Raw genomic sequence first — 16,653 nt, 5'->3', positions numbered from 1 at the left:
ACTAGCTGAGTCTCAGCCTCCACCTGTTGATGTCTCTCTGTTGGAAGGATGGAGACATTCAGAGACTTTCTACCAGAGGGAATCAGGGTGGCGTTTCTGTTGACAGGAGAGTTGAAGAGAGCTGTTTGACGCTAAGCATGCATGGTGAGCAAGATAATGAGGTGCTGCTTGATGTGTAGATAGTTGATGTTGATGATAGAGATAGAATGAACCATGGGCCAAGGCATTTGCTCAAGTGTTCATCTTCCCAAAGACAGCTCATGGGGCTTAAAGCACATATGCGCAGATGCATCATCAATTCATAGCCTCACTGGACTCAGAACTTGAATTCCTTTGGTGTTGAAATTTCTCTTCCTTTTTCTCCATCATGCACTTCTTTAGATGTCCTTCTAACAACAAAGAAATGACAATTTTCTCAAGAAAATGAAATTAATGAAGTTACTTACACTTCACTAGAAAATAAAATAGTTAGGAGTAGAAATGGAGCAAAAGCTCAGTGGAGAAGAGGGCATCATGACGAACATGGTCAATTGTGTGGTTTTGACAAAGGCTGGCATTGAGTTTACCTCACCTCTGCAAAGCTCGTTGTGACATCCAAAGCTCAGCAAAATGAATGCAAACAAATCGAAACAAAACAAACATAAATCAAGAGGACACATGATGCATCTTCTTCAATGATTCACTCTGATTAAAATCAGTTATCGCCTCTAAGATCCTCATTCAGGCAAGTTCAACTACTATTGGAAAATAATGCTGGAAGCATTGGGGCACTGGGAAGGAAATAACTGTTAGAGTGTCCTAAGAACCCTGAAGTCATCATTTGATTCTCACCAAATTCTCTGACCAATTAATTCTAAAGGACAGCAAGATCCAGACTCTACCACCTGTGGCAAGCTTGTGGGATGAACTAATCCATCTCGGGTATTTTTTTTTCCCCAAAACACATACTTTTCTTAACAGTGAATATGTTTTTAAACTACTTTTTAAATGGCACTGTCTTTTTACTTTATTTTAATTTTAATTTTGAATTTTATGGTACAATTGCATACAGTCTGGTATTTCTCTGCCCCCTCCTCAAATCCCCAACCCCTGACTAATTTTATCCATATTATTACAATAGTATAGTCCTTCATAACCAGGCATAAGGCTGTCATTCTGTTACTTCAGTGTGCCTTGACATTGCTGTTGCAGAAAATGTCAGACATATCAGCATTCCATTATCTAGATATGACCAACCATTTCATGGGGAGTCTATCTTCGATTTGGAAGTAGAGATGCATACTGCATTGCATCTTCACATCTGGCTATGACAATCTCTATTATGCTGTCATGATACAGTCCCTTAAATAAGAAGCCATGAAAAAAAGTCAACAACAGGTATGAAGATGAAACAATCTACAGCACCATGGAGTCAAAAAACATACCACTGGATAACCAATGCATGGGTGAAGAAATAAAAAAGAAAACATAAAGGCATATTGGGTAAAATGACACCACTGTGCAATCCATGAGCCAGCGATTAATGTGACAAGAGAAAAGAAACCATTTGGAAGAAATGAAAATAAAAACAAAAACACCAAAACACATGGCATGCAGCAAAAACAATATGGAAAGGGATATTGATCTTATAATTTGCATGAAGTTTGCCTTATATTAGAGAGAACATATAATATTTGTCCTTTTGGGATTGACCTATTTAACTGGGCATGGTGGTCTCCGGTTGGGATCATCCTATATCAAATGGTATAATTTCATTTTTTAGTTACTGAGTATTATCCCATGGAGTAGATGTACCACAGTTTCTTTAAACACTCCTGTTCAGATGGGCATCTGGGTTGTTTTCATGTCTTTGCCATCGTAGATTGTGCTGCTATAAATATAGGACTACAGGTCCCCTTCTCATATGCAGTTTTCATTTCCTTTGGGTATATACCCATGAGCAGGGTAGCTGGGTCATACGGCTGGCATATTTGCAGTTCTCTAAGTATTCTCCACACTGATTTCCATAGTGATTGCACTAGCCTGCACTCTCACCAGCAGTGAAGGAGGTTATCTTTCTCCCCACACCCATGCCAGCAGGTGTTGTTAGTAGAGATCTGAATGTAGGCCAACCTCACTGGGGTTAGGTGGAAATTCAGTGTGGTTTCCATTTGTATTTCCCTGATAGTGAGGGAGCCTGAGCATTTTTTCATATGTGTATTAACAATTTGAATTGGTTATTTTGAAAAATTTTTGGTCATTTCCTTTGCTCATTTCTTCACAAGGTTTTTTGTTGTTAGTTTTTTTTTAACTGTCCCTGGATTTCTGAAGCTCTTTGTAAATGATGGATATTGGACTCCTATCAGTTGTGTAGCATGCAAAGATTTCCTCCCATTGTGTTGACTGCTTCTCCACTTTAGTTGTTTTCTTTGCTGTACAGAACCTTTTTAGTTTGATGTAGTCCTATTTGTTTATTTTGTCTTTGACTGCCTGTGCTCTTTGGGCATTTGAGAAGCTAGTGAGACATTTTACTGGTTGGTGTTGGCTGCACATCAGCAAGCAACTTTTCTCTCTAAATGCTCAAAGCTGAAAGAAACAAGAAAATTGTTATTAGCTGACACCCCATGTTAAAGATCTTTAACGGATTAGCTTAAAATGTTCAGAATATGGAGAGTGGTTACAGGCACACAGCACTGAGGATGTGGTTAACACTACAGAGTCAGAATACACTTTTAAAAAGTATAAATGATAAATCTTCAAGTTTGCATATGTTACTGCAATGTAATCAAAAAGGATGAGTGAGGTTCTGACTTTTCAGAGTTCAGCTGCAAGAAAAATGTCTCCCCAATATTCACTCATCAAAATGAAAGCTGTCAAGTATCATGTGCTTGGAGCGAATTGTTCCGTGTTTGTGTTTCTTTGCTTAAACCTCACAAGGGAAGGCAAAAACATGTACCTGTAGATTTATTTTAAAATATTTATTTTTAATAGAAATGTAACTATATAGAGAGAAGGAGGTAGAGAAAGATCTTCTCTCCCTAGGTTCACTGCAAAAGTGGTCAGAACAACTGGAGCTGAGCAGATTCGAAGCCAGGAGCCGGGAGCTACATTGGGGGTGTTCCTCCAATGTTCAAGGTCCCAAGGCTTTAGGTCCTGCTCTGTAGTTTTCCCAGGCCACAAGCAGGGAGCTGCAAAGGAAGTAGAGCATCTACTGGCACCCATAAGAGATCCCAGGCAGATGCAATGTGAGGATTTAGCCACTGAACTATCATGTTTGGGTTGGGTTGTATGTCTCTTGTAACAATTAAGCATGGAATAATGGATGTGTGCGGGGCAATAGAAGAGCGTGGACTTTAGAATGCGACAACCTTGAAATTGAATCTCATCTGATTACTAACCAATAGGGTTATTTGGAGACTTGTGGCTTCTTCTATTTCTTTGCCTATAATTCAGTGTTAGTGTTGTTGTTGTAATTTATGAAATGGTAGTAATGATAGAGCAAAGTGTTTAGCATGTCTACTGTCCTCAATTACTGATTACAATGGCTTCAGTTAAAGACTTTCCCAGTAAAAGGAGACTATCAGTTATCTCCTTTCAACGGGGATTTGTCATATTAGGCATGTCAGAGCTCCATTCTGGAGCATAGAGTAATGAATGAATGCGGGTAAGCATTTGCAAACTTTGAGGCGCCTTGTCTTTTGGCTTTTTAGGATTGCCTTCTGCATAACATTGGGAAGTGAGTTGAGGAATGTTTTTAAGAAAACTGCATAGTAACTTTGATAAAATAATAAAAATATTCGCCCAAGACATTTCTACTTGGAATCCATTAGAACACTGATTCTCTGAAAAACTTGGCACGGCAGTGGTTTTAGATTTCCATCCATGAGCATTGGTGTGACAGAGCTCAACACCCTCTTTCTGCAGACCTTCTTGGGGAACGTGAATGCTGACAGCGTGGTGCACCACAAGCTCCCACACTCTGTGAAAGCCCGCTTCGTTCGCTTTGTGCCCTTGCAGTGGAACCCCAGTGGGAAGATTGGCATGAGGGTCGAGGTCTATGGCTGCTCCTACAGTGAGTACCCCATATAGCATTTACACTTGTCCTCGTGTGTGTGTGTGTGTGTGTGTGTGTATACCCATCAGAAATAACAATTGTCTCAAGTTTATTTCTTGATGGTATTGACGTATATCCATATCCTAAAATGTTTAAGTCAACCTAGAATGAGAAAACAAGCAAATAAACCAACAAAGATACTGTACAGTTGGAGCTGAAGGACTTAGATGCCATAATGTGATAGTTGGTAAGAATATGAAAGCTCTCGCCCTTGAACAACCTTTGTTCTTTCACATTGAGAGAGAACTTGAAGTTCAGTTCTCTTCCAGATGTGGGGTGAGGCAGTATGAGATCTTCCCCTCTTGAGGGAAGAGACAATAGCTTCTGTTCTAGAAGAAGGAACATTTCAAGCCATAACTCACAATGTGTTTCTGTCTCAGAATTCTGCCTTCCATTCATGCGTCTGTGACTTGTTTCTACTGGATGTGAAAGTAGAGCTGTAATGTGTATACATGAAGTTTGAAAACACACGTTACATTGGGATCACTATAGAATAAACTGAAAATTGGACATTCTCCCATCCCTACATTTCACTCTTCTGCAGTAAAACTTTATGTTGTATGATAATGGAACTTCTGCCTTAAGTACTAAATGTGTGATACTTGTATATTAAAACCCAAAGTTCAGGGCCTGGCATGATAGTGTAGTGGCTAATGTCCTCGGTCTTATGTTTTTCCCTAGTCTGTGGTTGTGACTTTCTTGTCTACTTGCACAGAAAACTTACAGCAGCCGGTAAAGCACTGACAATGTGTTTGGATGTCACCTTGGAGCTTCATGTTGAAATTTTTGTGGTCATGGGAGTAATGCAATCCCCACTTAGAAAAATGTCTGTAGTTGCATGCACATTTATCTACTAAGTTAAGTGGTTTTGCAAATATGCTGAAGTCTGCTTCTGGACCAAGCTTACAAACTGAATTTTCACATAGTTTCAATCTTTCTTCTCTCCCAAATAGGTTCCCTGTCTATTGGGTCCTCTCAGGAAATAAACCTCCCTTATGGTAATGTGGATATTGAACCACATTGAAGCACTGTAGTCATATGATCTCCTGTTAGAGGCCTTAACCTGGGGTCCTAAAGTTCCTAAATCCCATTCTGATGCTTAAGTGATTGTTATCAGTTTCATTGCAAAATCCCTGTTGTGTCTGTCTTCTGGATTCAACCCTCCTTTCAGAATCTTCTTACCATTTCTACTATGTGATTCCTATAAATGTGAAATATCATTCCATATATTGCAAACAGAATAGCAATAAGGAAAACCTTCTGACCCCAGGAGAGGTTTTCAAAGTTTCATTGCCAACGGACCAAGCTGGAAGCCAAGAGCCTCTTCCAGATCTCCCACATGCGTGCAGGTTCACAAGCCCTTGGACCATTTTCGGCTGCTTTCTGAGGCTAAAAGCACAGAGGTGGACCTGAAGCAGAGCAGCTGGAACATCACTCAGAGCCTGTGTCTGATGCTGGTGCCGCAGCGTAGAGGTTCACTTGTTCAGTGACAGCACCTGCCCTGTTTCTTATATTTTCTTCACTGAATTAGTTATTACCATTTGGGATTGTCACCAGCATTCTTCCACTTGTTGTGATCTCCTATATGCAGTGGCGCACAACACACTGCTGACCTTGCAGAGGTCAGTAGGGGTATTATTACTAGGAGTTATTGGAAGAGAAACTGAAGATTGTTCCAATTTTAGTATATCTGCTGTCAATGTGAGCACACACAAAAAATTAAAACCTGAAACTTGTAAGGGTGAAATGGCTTTTAGTGAATTTCAATAATTTTACCTTACACCGGATATTTCTAGTAAGTACTGAAGAAAAAAAACACATCCAATTGCCTGATTGTTATGTCAGTTTAGTTATGCCAAGTAGCTCAAATTTAGCATATTTCAAAAGAAATTCTTAATCAACAACTATCCCCAACCTGTACTGGCTGTATTTTTCCTGTGCTCTTGCTCATCTTAATAAATCATCCCAGACATCACTCTGATCTTTACAGGAATGCCCCTTTCCCTTATATCCCACAGTAAATTCATCAACACGCCCTATCAGTATCACCTTCCAATACTACCCAAAAGTGTGCCTTTCATTTTGCCTACTTGTACATCTTGTAGAACTTCACAGTCGACTTTGGTTTCCTTTCACTTGTCTCTTCTTTTAGTTTGTCATCCCAGCTCCAGTCAGCAGGATCATCATAAAATAGAGTTGAATCTTTGCCTGCTGAAGACTCTTCACTGATTTTGACTGCACTCCGCTGAAAACACTAGAGTCTTTGGCATGAAACGCAGGACCCATAATGTCTGTTCCTTTTTTCCACCAGCCCTGTCCCATAATGTGCACTCACTATCTGAACTCAAACGCTATCAACTGCTTTCTCTACCCTCTGTAACACCCTTGTATCAGGGTCCTCAGTAGGTTGTTCTCTTCATCTGAAATGCAGCCATCCAACCTTCTAGGCTTCAATTTTCAACTTACTGTATTGGAATACAGAGATACAGAGATATACAGTACCCTGCCTGGGAAAGCAGCAAAGCTCACTAAAATATGTGGATCCTTTCTACTTACATGGGGGAATCCTGATAGAATCCCAGGTGAAGAGAACAAAGCAGCAAGTGTAAGACCCTTCTTTGTCTCGTCCTTTCTGCCACTTTGTCATTCAAATACATAAATAAATATAGCTTCTCTAAAATAAAATCTACTCTGGGACACCGAAACACTTATCTTAGGTCAGGTGTAAGTATTTTTGTACTGGTAGCTTCCACATAATTGCAGTGAGATGAGCCAGTTTAAAACTCTTGTTCCAGAGTTCATTTGCTGTCTAACTCTGGGATGCAGATTATTCTGCATTGTCCTGTTACCTTTGTGATCATTAAGCATAAGGGTTTTGAATAAAGTCTGACAACTTTTCCTAAACTGTATAGAACAGTATTAAATTGATAATGGTTGCATTCAAATCACCAGAAGTAAGAACTTGACTCTACCATATACCATGGCAGAGTCAATCTTAGGTCAGTTTTGGACTATCTTAGGTCCTCTTTGAACATCATTTTTTTTAATGAAAAGGGCGGTAGTGCTTTGCCTCATGCATGCAATTGTTTGCAGAAGTGTTTGTGGCATGTGAGAAATGTTCAAAATTGTCAGTTATGATGACTAAGATCTCCATTAGACAGAGTCCTTAGAACCAAGTATTTGCATACCTCAAAGGAAGGAAATCAATTTTTCAAATTCCACAAATCCCATCAGGATACCAGGAGATTTTATGCAATATGGAGTTCTGCTTTGGATTTCTTTAAATATGGGCAGCTAATTATTTTCCAAAAATAAAGCATTATAAATTCTGATCAAGTATAATGATCTGCCAGGCTTCTCTGTCCCAGCAAGAACTCCAGCCATCATCTTCTACCTCGGATTGCCTCTCTACCACCCAAGACCTTGCTGCTATTCTGCTAATTACTTGCAAGTGATATTATCCAAAATTCATCACACTAAGAGCTGAGGTCTCATTCTTTTTTTTTTGGAAATGAGCTTTGTTCTCAGCTCAGCTCAGCTGCCCTGCTTGTTGTTATCATTGGGGGTCATTTGTCAGATATCACTGAGTCCATCAGGTTGTAAATTTCCTCCTGGACTTGCAATGACTCTCATGCCTCTAATCATAGAGGTTGTGTTGCCAGCTGTGTCCGTGGTATGGAGCTACTGTGGTTCTCCAGACTAGCCCTCAGAACAATGGGAGCTCTGAGTCCCACTTTGAAAATCGTAGCACTTGATAGATGAAGAACTCTGCAGGAAGAGCCACTAGGAGCCACTATGCTGCCCCTGAACTATTACCCCTTGAAGTGAATCCTTTCTATTCTGTATACCCTTTCTGGTAGTAACCAACTGCTTCTCACTTAGTCCCTACTCTGTGCTTTTAAAATGTGATGGCCCAGTTGGATCACTGGGTCATCCACTGAGATATGTCCCAGTTGGATGTATCTAGACATGTCCCATATATGCTACAGTATTTTATGTATTGACAGATCATTTTTCACACCTGTGAGATTTCATTTGGGTAATAAGTCATAGATACCAAAGTAATACATCCCTACCTCCCTTTATTGTATGCAACACTGTCTCAGGGATTCTCTCTCTCTCTCTCTCTCTCTCTCTCTCTCTCCTCTATGTTTTATTTTCTGCTTTATGTCTCAGAACTTAGCACAGTGGCCATGAAGGGACCAGGACATGCCCAGTGCCTGTTAAATAAATTTGGGAGTAACAAATGAAAGAACAATTACAATGAAAGTTCCTTGAAATGAATATATTGCTTTAGTACAGCCTTTACAGTTGTTGTTTTAGTTTGCTTTTCATTGTTACAACAGAAATACCTAGGCTATTCAGAGTGCCAAGATAGAAAAAAGATTCCTTGGCTTACAAGACTGGAGTTTCAAAGCCAACATAAAGCTCAGCCATTACAACAAACTCGATCTGACTAAACCTGTGGTTTGTTAAGACAACGTTTCATTGACAGAATTCCCTACAATATTAAGAATAAGTCAGTTTGGACTATCCTAAAATTTGCCAAGTTCAGTAAAAATTATGCTTCAATATTATAAACTGCTAAATATAAAAAAGAAAATAGACACGAGACAGCTGAATAGTACCCTATAGACATTTTAAGGTATATAGCAGCCGGTTGTGTATAAACTAAAATTGAAATGTCAATGAAGTAGTCACAGGATGTGGTTAAGAACTTGCATTTTCAAACATATTGGTCACTCAGTACCATGTCAATCAACCCCATAACATTGTTGTTGATGCTGTGTTGTGGCTTTTCATTGGACGGGATGATATTCTGCCAGCTCTGCTTTCAGACCACACAGGGCCTCCCCAAGAAACTGTTGAATTTATCTGGACAATAAGATGCTGGACTCTATGCATGGTAGATGCTTGCAATGAAGGAATGATGACTGGATCTGAACTGTAATACTGCAACAAGGTGGAGGAATCCACCATGGGGGAGGGTACGGGGAGGGGTTGGGGGGATCCCAGAGCCTATGAAACTGTGTCATAAAATGAAATGAAATAAAAAAAAGAATAGGCTGATAGACACAGGAGTCCTCAGGATAAATGCAAGTCATCCCACATCTCACAAATGTCTTCTTTCAGGTCAAAATAAATCCAGCACATACTGCCCTCCATCCCAGGGGTACTGAGGTATCCATGCAAGCTGCTTTCCTATGAGGCCTGTAATTACTGGTTGGCTGTCTAAGCTTGTGTTCTGACCAAAACAGGGTTCTTAAGGAATATTCTGGCATAGCTGATGGATGTGGGTAGTTTGTCAACAAACCAGGTCAAAAAGGGGCTCCACTGCATAGATCACAAGCTGCAGCACTTCAGAGAGTTGGGAAGGGCTTGGGAGTAGAACTGGATCCCATGTGGGATCCAGGTGTGTGCAAGGCAAGGACTTGCACTAGGCTACTGCGCTGAGCCCTACTGATGAAATTTTTAACATGAATTTTCTTACCACATCCTTGTATCTGTGTGTATCAGTGAAGACATCACGCACAGTTTTCAAAAAGCAATGTGAGACCCATAGACATGCCCCACATAGGTCAATGGGAGAACTGCTCTTCAGGCTGGCTTCTCCCTGATCCGTGTTGCTCACAGGGAGCTATCAGCCAGACTAATTTGTGTTCTTTCCAATCAGAGGGCCCTGCCTGCCCTGTCTCCTACTCTCCCTGCTGCTCCAGGGAGCTAACAGCCATGCTCATCGTGTTGTCTGCCATCTGAGGGCCCTGCCTACCCTGCATCCTATGCATCCTGAAGCTAGTGTCTCACCAAAAGTTCACTGTGTCACGGTGGTGGGAGGAGGTGAATGTAGAGTGAGCGATTTATGAATAATGACTCCAACAGGGCACACGATGAGCAGATATGCAGAGGTGTGCTCTGTGCTGTGGAGCACTATCTGCCTAAGGGAGTGGGGAAAAATCAGAGGGAATACTTTTGAAATCTAGATTTCTATGCAAATGACTCCCTAACCCCTTGGTGCGACTCTGCCTGAGGGAAATAGCTATACCTGAAAACAGACGTCTCCCTGTCCATCCCTCACTGTACCTTGCTGGCCTCCTGCAGCCCTACTCTTCACCACACGTTCTCACACATCTATAGCCTCTATATGAGACATCAGACCCCTTTTTCCCACAGCTTGTAAGATCGGGTTAATTCCTTGCACCTTCTGGGACAGTCTCTGAAACCCCTCTACCCTCATGACTGCGCTCCTCTTTCCAAGCTGAGGGACACAGTGTGACCTTGCTACTACTTACTGGGCATGAAATCTCCTGAGAACACAACTACTGCCTCAGAATGGGGCACTGCTCAAACTGGCAGCAAGGCAAAAGATCCTTCAAACACAACACATCCACAATGCACAGCTGAACGATTTTAGCTGGGATGTTGAGGCCAGAATAGGGCAAGGCAGGACATTTGGGGGGGCAATTTGGAATGTCCTGGGCAGCAAACTGTTAGTTCAAAAGTTAAAACGATATCCTTTGGACCACAGAAGTGACAGTCACCACAGTGGTTTAGTTAGGCATAAGAAACTCTGCTTTGCATCCTAATCATAGCTACAGCTCTTGCTACCCACTGGTGAATCAATTAGCATAACATGCCAAGCACAATGGCATCCTCTTGCATATGCTGTCACTTCATCAGCGCTTTCACTCTCACAACAGCCTTCCCTAATACACATAATGATCCTCATTTTGTAGACAAGAAAAGCAGCCTTGGTGAAGTAAAGTTGCCTGGGGTGATCAAGGCAGGCTAATTTAACATCCACAATCGTATCTACACAATGATCCTTATTACTGCCTGACTGATGGTTGCTGGATGTAGCACCCTTGTGTCTTTAGAAAAAGCCCACTTCAGACAATAAATGTAGTTGTAAGGCTGATGCGAGCTGGGAGTTTCTTAAAAGGATGAGTGTTGGTGCAAGTCTCTCTGTATCTGAAGTTCCCTCTTACAGCCTAGGAAGTCCTATGTCCCCCTTTGTTTTTTGGAGTCACTTTATTCCACAGGAATTAATAATGAAGTTGCCTAATTGCAGGAAACTATGACTTCATTACTCTCTTTAATTTCAAAAATGGAGATTTATAAGAGTTTTTTTAGATCTTTGGTTTAAAACTACTTGAAATTGCATATACTCAAGTTGAGGGTTTTTAATGAAAAAAGTTGGGTTTTCCTTGACATTAGAATAATCTTCCTACTCCTGTAAGATAGGAAATACTGATTCTGTTTCAAATCACAATTACATAAGTTTATGATTTCTACTTTAAAAGTATTAAGACCTTTCAGCATTTTTTTTAGAATTGAAAAATAGGAAAATACTATAGAAATAATGTTATAAAGGTACTCACAAAGGTCCCTGTCTGTTGGCCTTTTGGTACGTATTTACCAGATATGGCTATATCCATCAAAATCATGAGTACCTGGCTTTTTATTTTCTTGTTTAACAATAAGAAATGGACATGTTTGTTCATAAATACTGAAGAGGTACATAGCACAAACACAGGGCAAGACAGAGATCAAAAGGACATGAAAGTAAGTGAAAAATCCATGAAAAAAATGAAACTTAAAACAAGCTGATTTTGATGTGAAAAATTCTGAAAGCCCTGAACTTTTTTTCATATTAAATATGCTCCTTGAAGATGATGACTATTCCTGCGTTTTCTCTTTCTGTTCCAATGCTAAATGCCTTCCTTGGTTAAATGAATCCAGCTGGTTCCAGATGGTGCTATTCAACCAGGTTCACATAGAAAAGTGCTTTTATATTTTCTGTCTAACCAGGAACGTGAGATAGTAAGATAAGTAGGCTCCGCTCTCAGATGCCAATGGACAGGAAAGCTAAATGATGAGCTGGCACTCCACACAGGCATCAAACACAGAGAAGCCTGAAGGGGTCCTTGCAGCATTCTCAGCCTGAGCCCCGAAGCAAAAGCTGGCACAACACTAACAGGAGCTTTTACCTCCAGGCTAGGTTCGGTTGGCTTTGACTCAACATATTATGTTGCTCATAAATGAGTTATTCTCCAGAGTCTAATTAGGGTTGGCCTAGTCTGGACCTGCTCCTGTGACCTGGACTGCAGCTGGGATGGGAAACAGGAGCAGTTATTCTGAGGACACATACTGACTTTTTGTTCTCGGTCTTCTCTCCATGTGTAGAATCTGATATTGCCAACTTTGATGGCCGGAGCTCGCTACTGTACAGGTTCAGTCAGAAGCTGATGAGCACTCTCAAAGACGTCATCTCCCTCAAGTTCAAGAGCCTGCAAGGAGATGGGGTCCTGTTCCATGGAGAGGGTCAGCACGGAGACCACATCACCCTGGAGCTCCAGAAAGGAAGGCTCGCCCTGCATCTCAACTTGGGTAGGGCCAGGAGTGTCCTCTTTCCTGCCTCCTCTGGTGCTGGGCAGGACACCTTTGCTGGGCACCATCCCCTTATCCTCACGGGGGTAGAGAACTATCATATTTCAACGTGTTTAATACAAAAATAGTGTATTTGATACAAGGTAATAAAGTTACTTAGGAGAGCTGCAAGCTAATTGCTAAGTGATTCATTTTCTCTACTGTTTATCCATTCCTCTTAGTAACTCAAGCTCTCAAGTACAATTAGAAAATGTCTTTATTTATTTTCAAAGGTTTATTTATTTTTTTATACAGAGAGCTGGAAAACAAGCAGACAGTTGTGGGAAGATAGGAGGAATGTCCCCCAATAAATAAAATAAATGATTAAAAATTAAGGAAACTATGTCTGTTTTTGAAAGATTGGAAAATAGAAAACAGAAGTAAATATTGTTCAAAATTCTGTATACTAGTCATCTCATAATATTTCAGGATATTGAAGTATTTTACTTAGCATGGAATGTGTTATTAGGAAAGATATTTAACTTTTTATGGAAGGTAGACAGAAGACAGAAACCCCAATCACTGTTCATTCATCAACTGGACACAACAGCCAAGACTGAAATCTGGAGATTGTCAATCCATCCAAGTCTTCTGTCTGGTAGTATGGACTCTGCCTCCCAAGATCACAGTAGCAGGAAGCCAGGTCAGGAGCAAAAGTGCTGGAACTAGGACATTTCAGAGTCAACTGCTGAGCCCAACTATTAGTATGAAACCTTTACATATTACTTGGAACTCATTTTCCTCTCCTGTATTACATAGCTTCCAAAATGGACAGTTACTACTATCATGAACATACCTTCTTTCTTTATCTCTCTTTGTTTCTACTTTTCCTCCTTTCTTTCTTTTTCTTTTATCTTTTGTTTTCCTTCCTTCCTTCCTTCCTTCCTTCCTTCCTTCCTTCCTTCCTTCCTTCCTTCCTTCTTTCCTTCCTTCCTTTCTTCTTTGCTTTCTTCTTCCTCATCTCAGTGAAAGGAGAAGAAATAGAAGTGAAGTAAGTCGACTAAAGAATGGTGCATATCTAACATGATTAGATGACATGATCATTCAAGCAAACTTTCCTTTCGTGTAGTTCTCCAACACGCGAGCTCTTCATCATCACCTCATTGACTTAGCAGTTTGAAATGCAGGCTAAGCATGGAGTTCAGCACCATGGCCAGTTACTAAGGATGATACTTGGAGGTATACCAGGTGTTGTGGTTCTTTCCAAGTGACAGTTCTCTGAATTCTACTACCTGTTCACCCTCAGTGAGTGACTTTGGAACAATCAGTCCTGTTTACCCACACTGTGTCTGACTTTGGATCAATCTGACTTTGGATGAACTTTGTCACACTGTGACACAAAGTCGCACTGTGTCTGACTTTGGATGAATTTTGACTAGCTGGTTTCCCTGTACCATGTTTCTTAAGGGGGTTTTTCTAGAACTACTATACAGGAAGTAAAGCTCTCTTTTCAATCTGTAAAGGGTTAAGAGAGATTCCTTTTTGCTTTTTCTGTCATTCAGATTGCCTGTGCCCATGTCACTCTGTAGAATTCCGATTCTCTGAATCTACACATATGGTTGAAGTGTCAAAAAAGAGAAATGTTGCATGACTGAATAAAAGTTATAAGAACTAAGTGAGACATAAATATTACATGCAGCTCACTAATTCTTACGAGAGTTTATTGTGTTAGAACAGAGACACATGCAGTGAAGAGAGGCTCCTGGAATGCATGGACCTGTGCAAGGGAGAGTGTGCCTCAGGGCTCAAGGGCACAGTGCAGTGGCCAAAGCTCTTGACTGCACAGTGAGTTCATTCACTGGTGAAAATTTTCACAGTATCAGAGTTAAATGAAGATTTTCTTTAGTTCTGTAATTCAGGTAGTTGGGTATGGTGAATTCACTCCAGGTATCTCAAATGTGGGGCAGAAACCCAATCACTTGGGCCATTGTCGCTGCCCAGCAGGACGCAAATCAACAGGAAGTTCTAGTTGAGTTATGGATAGGTCTGACTCCCAGTCACACTGGTACAGGATATGCTTATATCAAAGAGTGCCTGAAATGCTAGGCAATATCTCCACTTCAAGATAGCAATTTCTAAGACTGCAAAATCGCAAAGTAAACCCAAATTAGAAACCATAGATAAGCAAAAGCTCCTAAGCTTTTTTCTAAAATAGGATATCTAATTACAGGAAGTGTTGAAATTCATGAATGTACCTTTTGAGCTAATTAAAAGCCAGCATGTAATGTAGTACTTCATCATTAGGTTACAAATCCTTGATATATAGCTTTCAATGAAGCAACTATGCAATGTGAGAATTATGTTTTAATAAATATTTTTTATTTTTATTTTTATTTTTTATTTTTTATTTTTTATGTTAGCAAAAGTGTTAAACTCATGCAAAATACAGAGAAAAGAAAGAAATACTGGGTTAAATGCATCATTGAGTTTTATTTCAATATAATATTTTTGCCTAATACATAGTCATGTTTAGTCTCCATTTAGACTTTTCCATTCTGTTGTTACATATATTAGACAAGTAAGGTATGAATGATAATATGAAGTTACTTTATCAAGAAGTTAAGTCATCGGCCATCAGTGTGACTCAGCATGTTATAGGCATCCCACTTTTAACTGTTGTGTAATTACTCTGCTTCTGTTCTGACTTCTTGCTGACATGCCAGGGAAGATGGCAGACAAGAGACCAGTACTTAGGCCCCTCCCACCTGTATGGAGTTGTTGAGTTCTGGTTGTAACCTGGTCCAGCTCTAACTGCTGTAGACACTTGCATAATAATGAAAGATCACTCTCTCGCCCTCTCTGTTTTTCTTTCTCTTTTTGTCACTTTGCATTTCAAGTAAATCAAAAAATATTAAAATGCATAAGTTGTTTTGAGAGACAGACAAGGAGACAGCTGGATAGGGAAGATAGTGGGGGTGGGAGGCAGAAAGACAGAGAGAGAGAGAGACAGAGGGAGGGAAAGGGAGAGAAAAATGCTCCCAGTTCAGGCTCATCTTTGAGCATTTTCAACAGCTGTGGGGTGATAAAACCAGGAAATGCAAGCTTACAGTAGATCTCCTATTTGAGTGTCAGCCAGTCAACAATGACTTGCACTTGGCAGTACCTGCTTTCACCCAGGAAGTGCTTTACCACAAAGCTGGAGACAAAGAGGTGGAGCCAGGGATTTAATCCAGATACACCAATGTAGTTGTAACCAATAGTGAATTAGTCACTAGACCAAACACCCATCGTATAAACCAAGCTGATATTTATGTAGCATTTCATCCAATGATTCTACATCAGGGAGCATATAGTTGCTACTGCTTTTTCTCTTTGTGAATTATTGATGTCTCCAAGGATTGAAACAGTGATCACTGAAAAATAATATTCAACACTTTTCAATTTGCTTTCTTAGAATAAGGTCAAAATGTAGATTTTATTTAAAAAGTTGCAGATATGTTTTTCTTGAATTTCTCAGTACTTAATGTTGTTTTCCAAAAAGATTTATGGCACTGAATTTTCGGTTTTCTTCAGACACTGAAAATACTAGTAAGTAAATGAGCAATGTAAACAAGGAGCAATGCCAATTCACTTTCAAGAAAAGACCAACAAATTGCTTTAAGTATTCATAAAAATTCCATGAGCTGTTTTGCATGAGATGAAAAGTGTGTAATTAGGTTTATTGTTTCAGTAAATGCAACAAGCAAATAGTAGTCACTATTTAAGAAAATATGTGCTATATTACCCAAAAGTGCTATAATTATGAGAATTGTTGGAAGGGTTGGGAGGACTAAACTTTCTGAACTAAGATGAAGTTGTAGAGCGAAAGTATGGACTCAAGTTCTGACAAAAGTGAAGATGGTCTGGGAAGTGCTGTCCCTGTTCCCACATTCACTGTTCTTGATGTTAGGATGGTGTTGGGGAAGGTGGTGATGCATGCAAGCAGGTTAAGGTGGCAGTCCTCAACCTGGCAAGCAAAGCTTGAGTGTTTCAGACAAAAGCTGGTAGCGCATGGGTCTAACCCATTGAGCAGCATGGTAGTGTTACTGTGTACTCTTGGAAGTGAAACACCAAGTTTATTTTATTTTTTCTTTTAATTTTTATCTCCTGGGCCTGGCATGGAAACTTAGTGGCTAAAGTCCTTGCCTTCCATG

General features: G+C 40.2%; 1 protein-coding gene across 1 annotated transcript in view; it reads left to right on the top strand.

Moving 5' to 3' along the window:
* Positions 1 to 16,653, top strand: part of LOC101519617 (contactin-associated protein-like 5) — a 384,664-nt gene that overhangs the window by 118,339 nt on the left and 249,672 nt on the right. Inside the window, exons 5-6 of the mRNA XM_058664176.1 lie at positions 3,904 to 4,051; positions 12,278 to 12,481. Coding sequence (XP_058520159.1) covers positions 3,904 to 4,051; positions 12,278 to 12,481 — 352 coding nt within the window. The remainder of the gene's footprint in view (positions 1 to 3,903; positions 4,052 to 12,277; positions 12,482 to 16,653) is intronic.

Source organism: Ochotona princeps, chromosome 5 (genome assembly GCF_030435755.1).
Source record: "Ochotona princeps isolate mOchPri1 chromosome 5, mOchPri1.hap1, whole genome shotgun sequence".
NCBI classification, from domain to species: domain Eukaryota; kingdom Metazoa; phylum Chordata; class Mammalia; order Lagomorpha; family Ochotonidae; genus Ochotona; species Ochotona princeps.
This window is presented reverse-complemented; position numbering and strand designations above follow the sequence as displayed.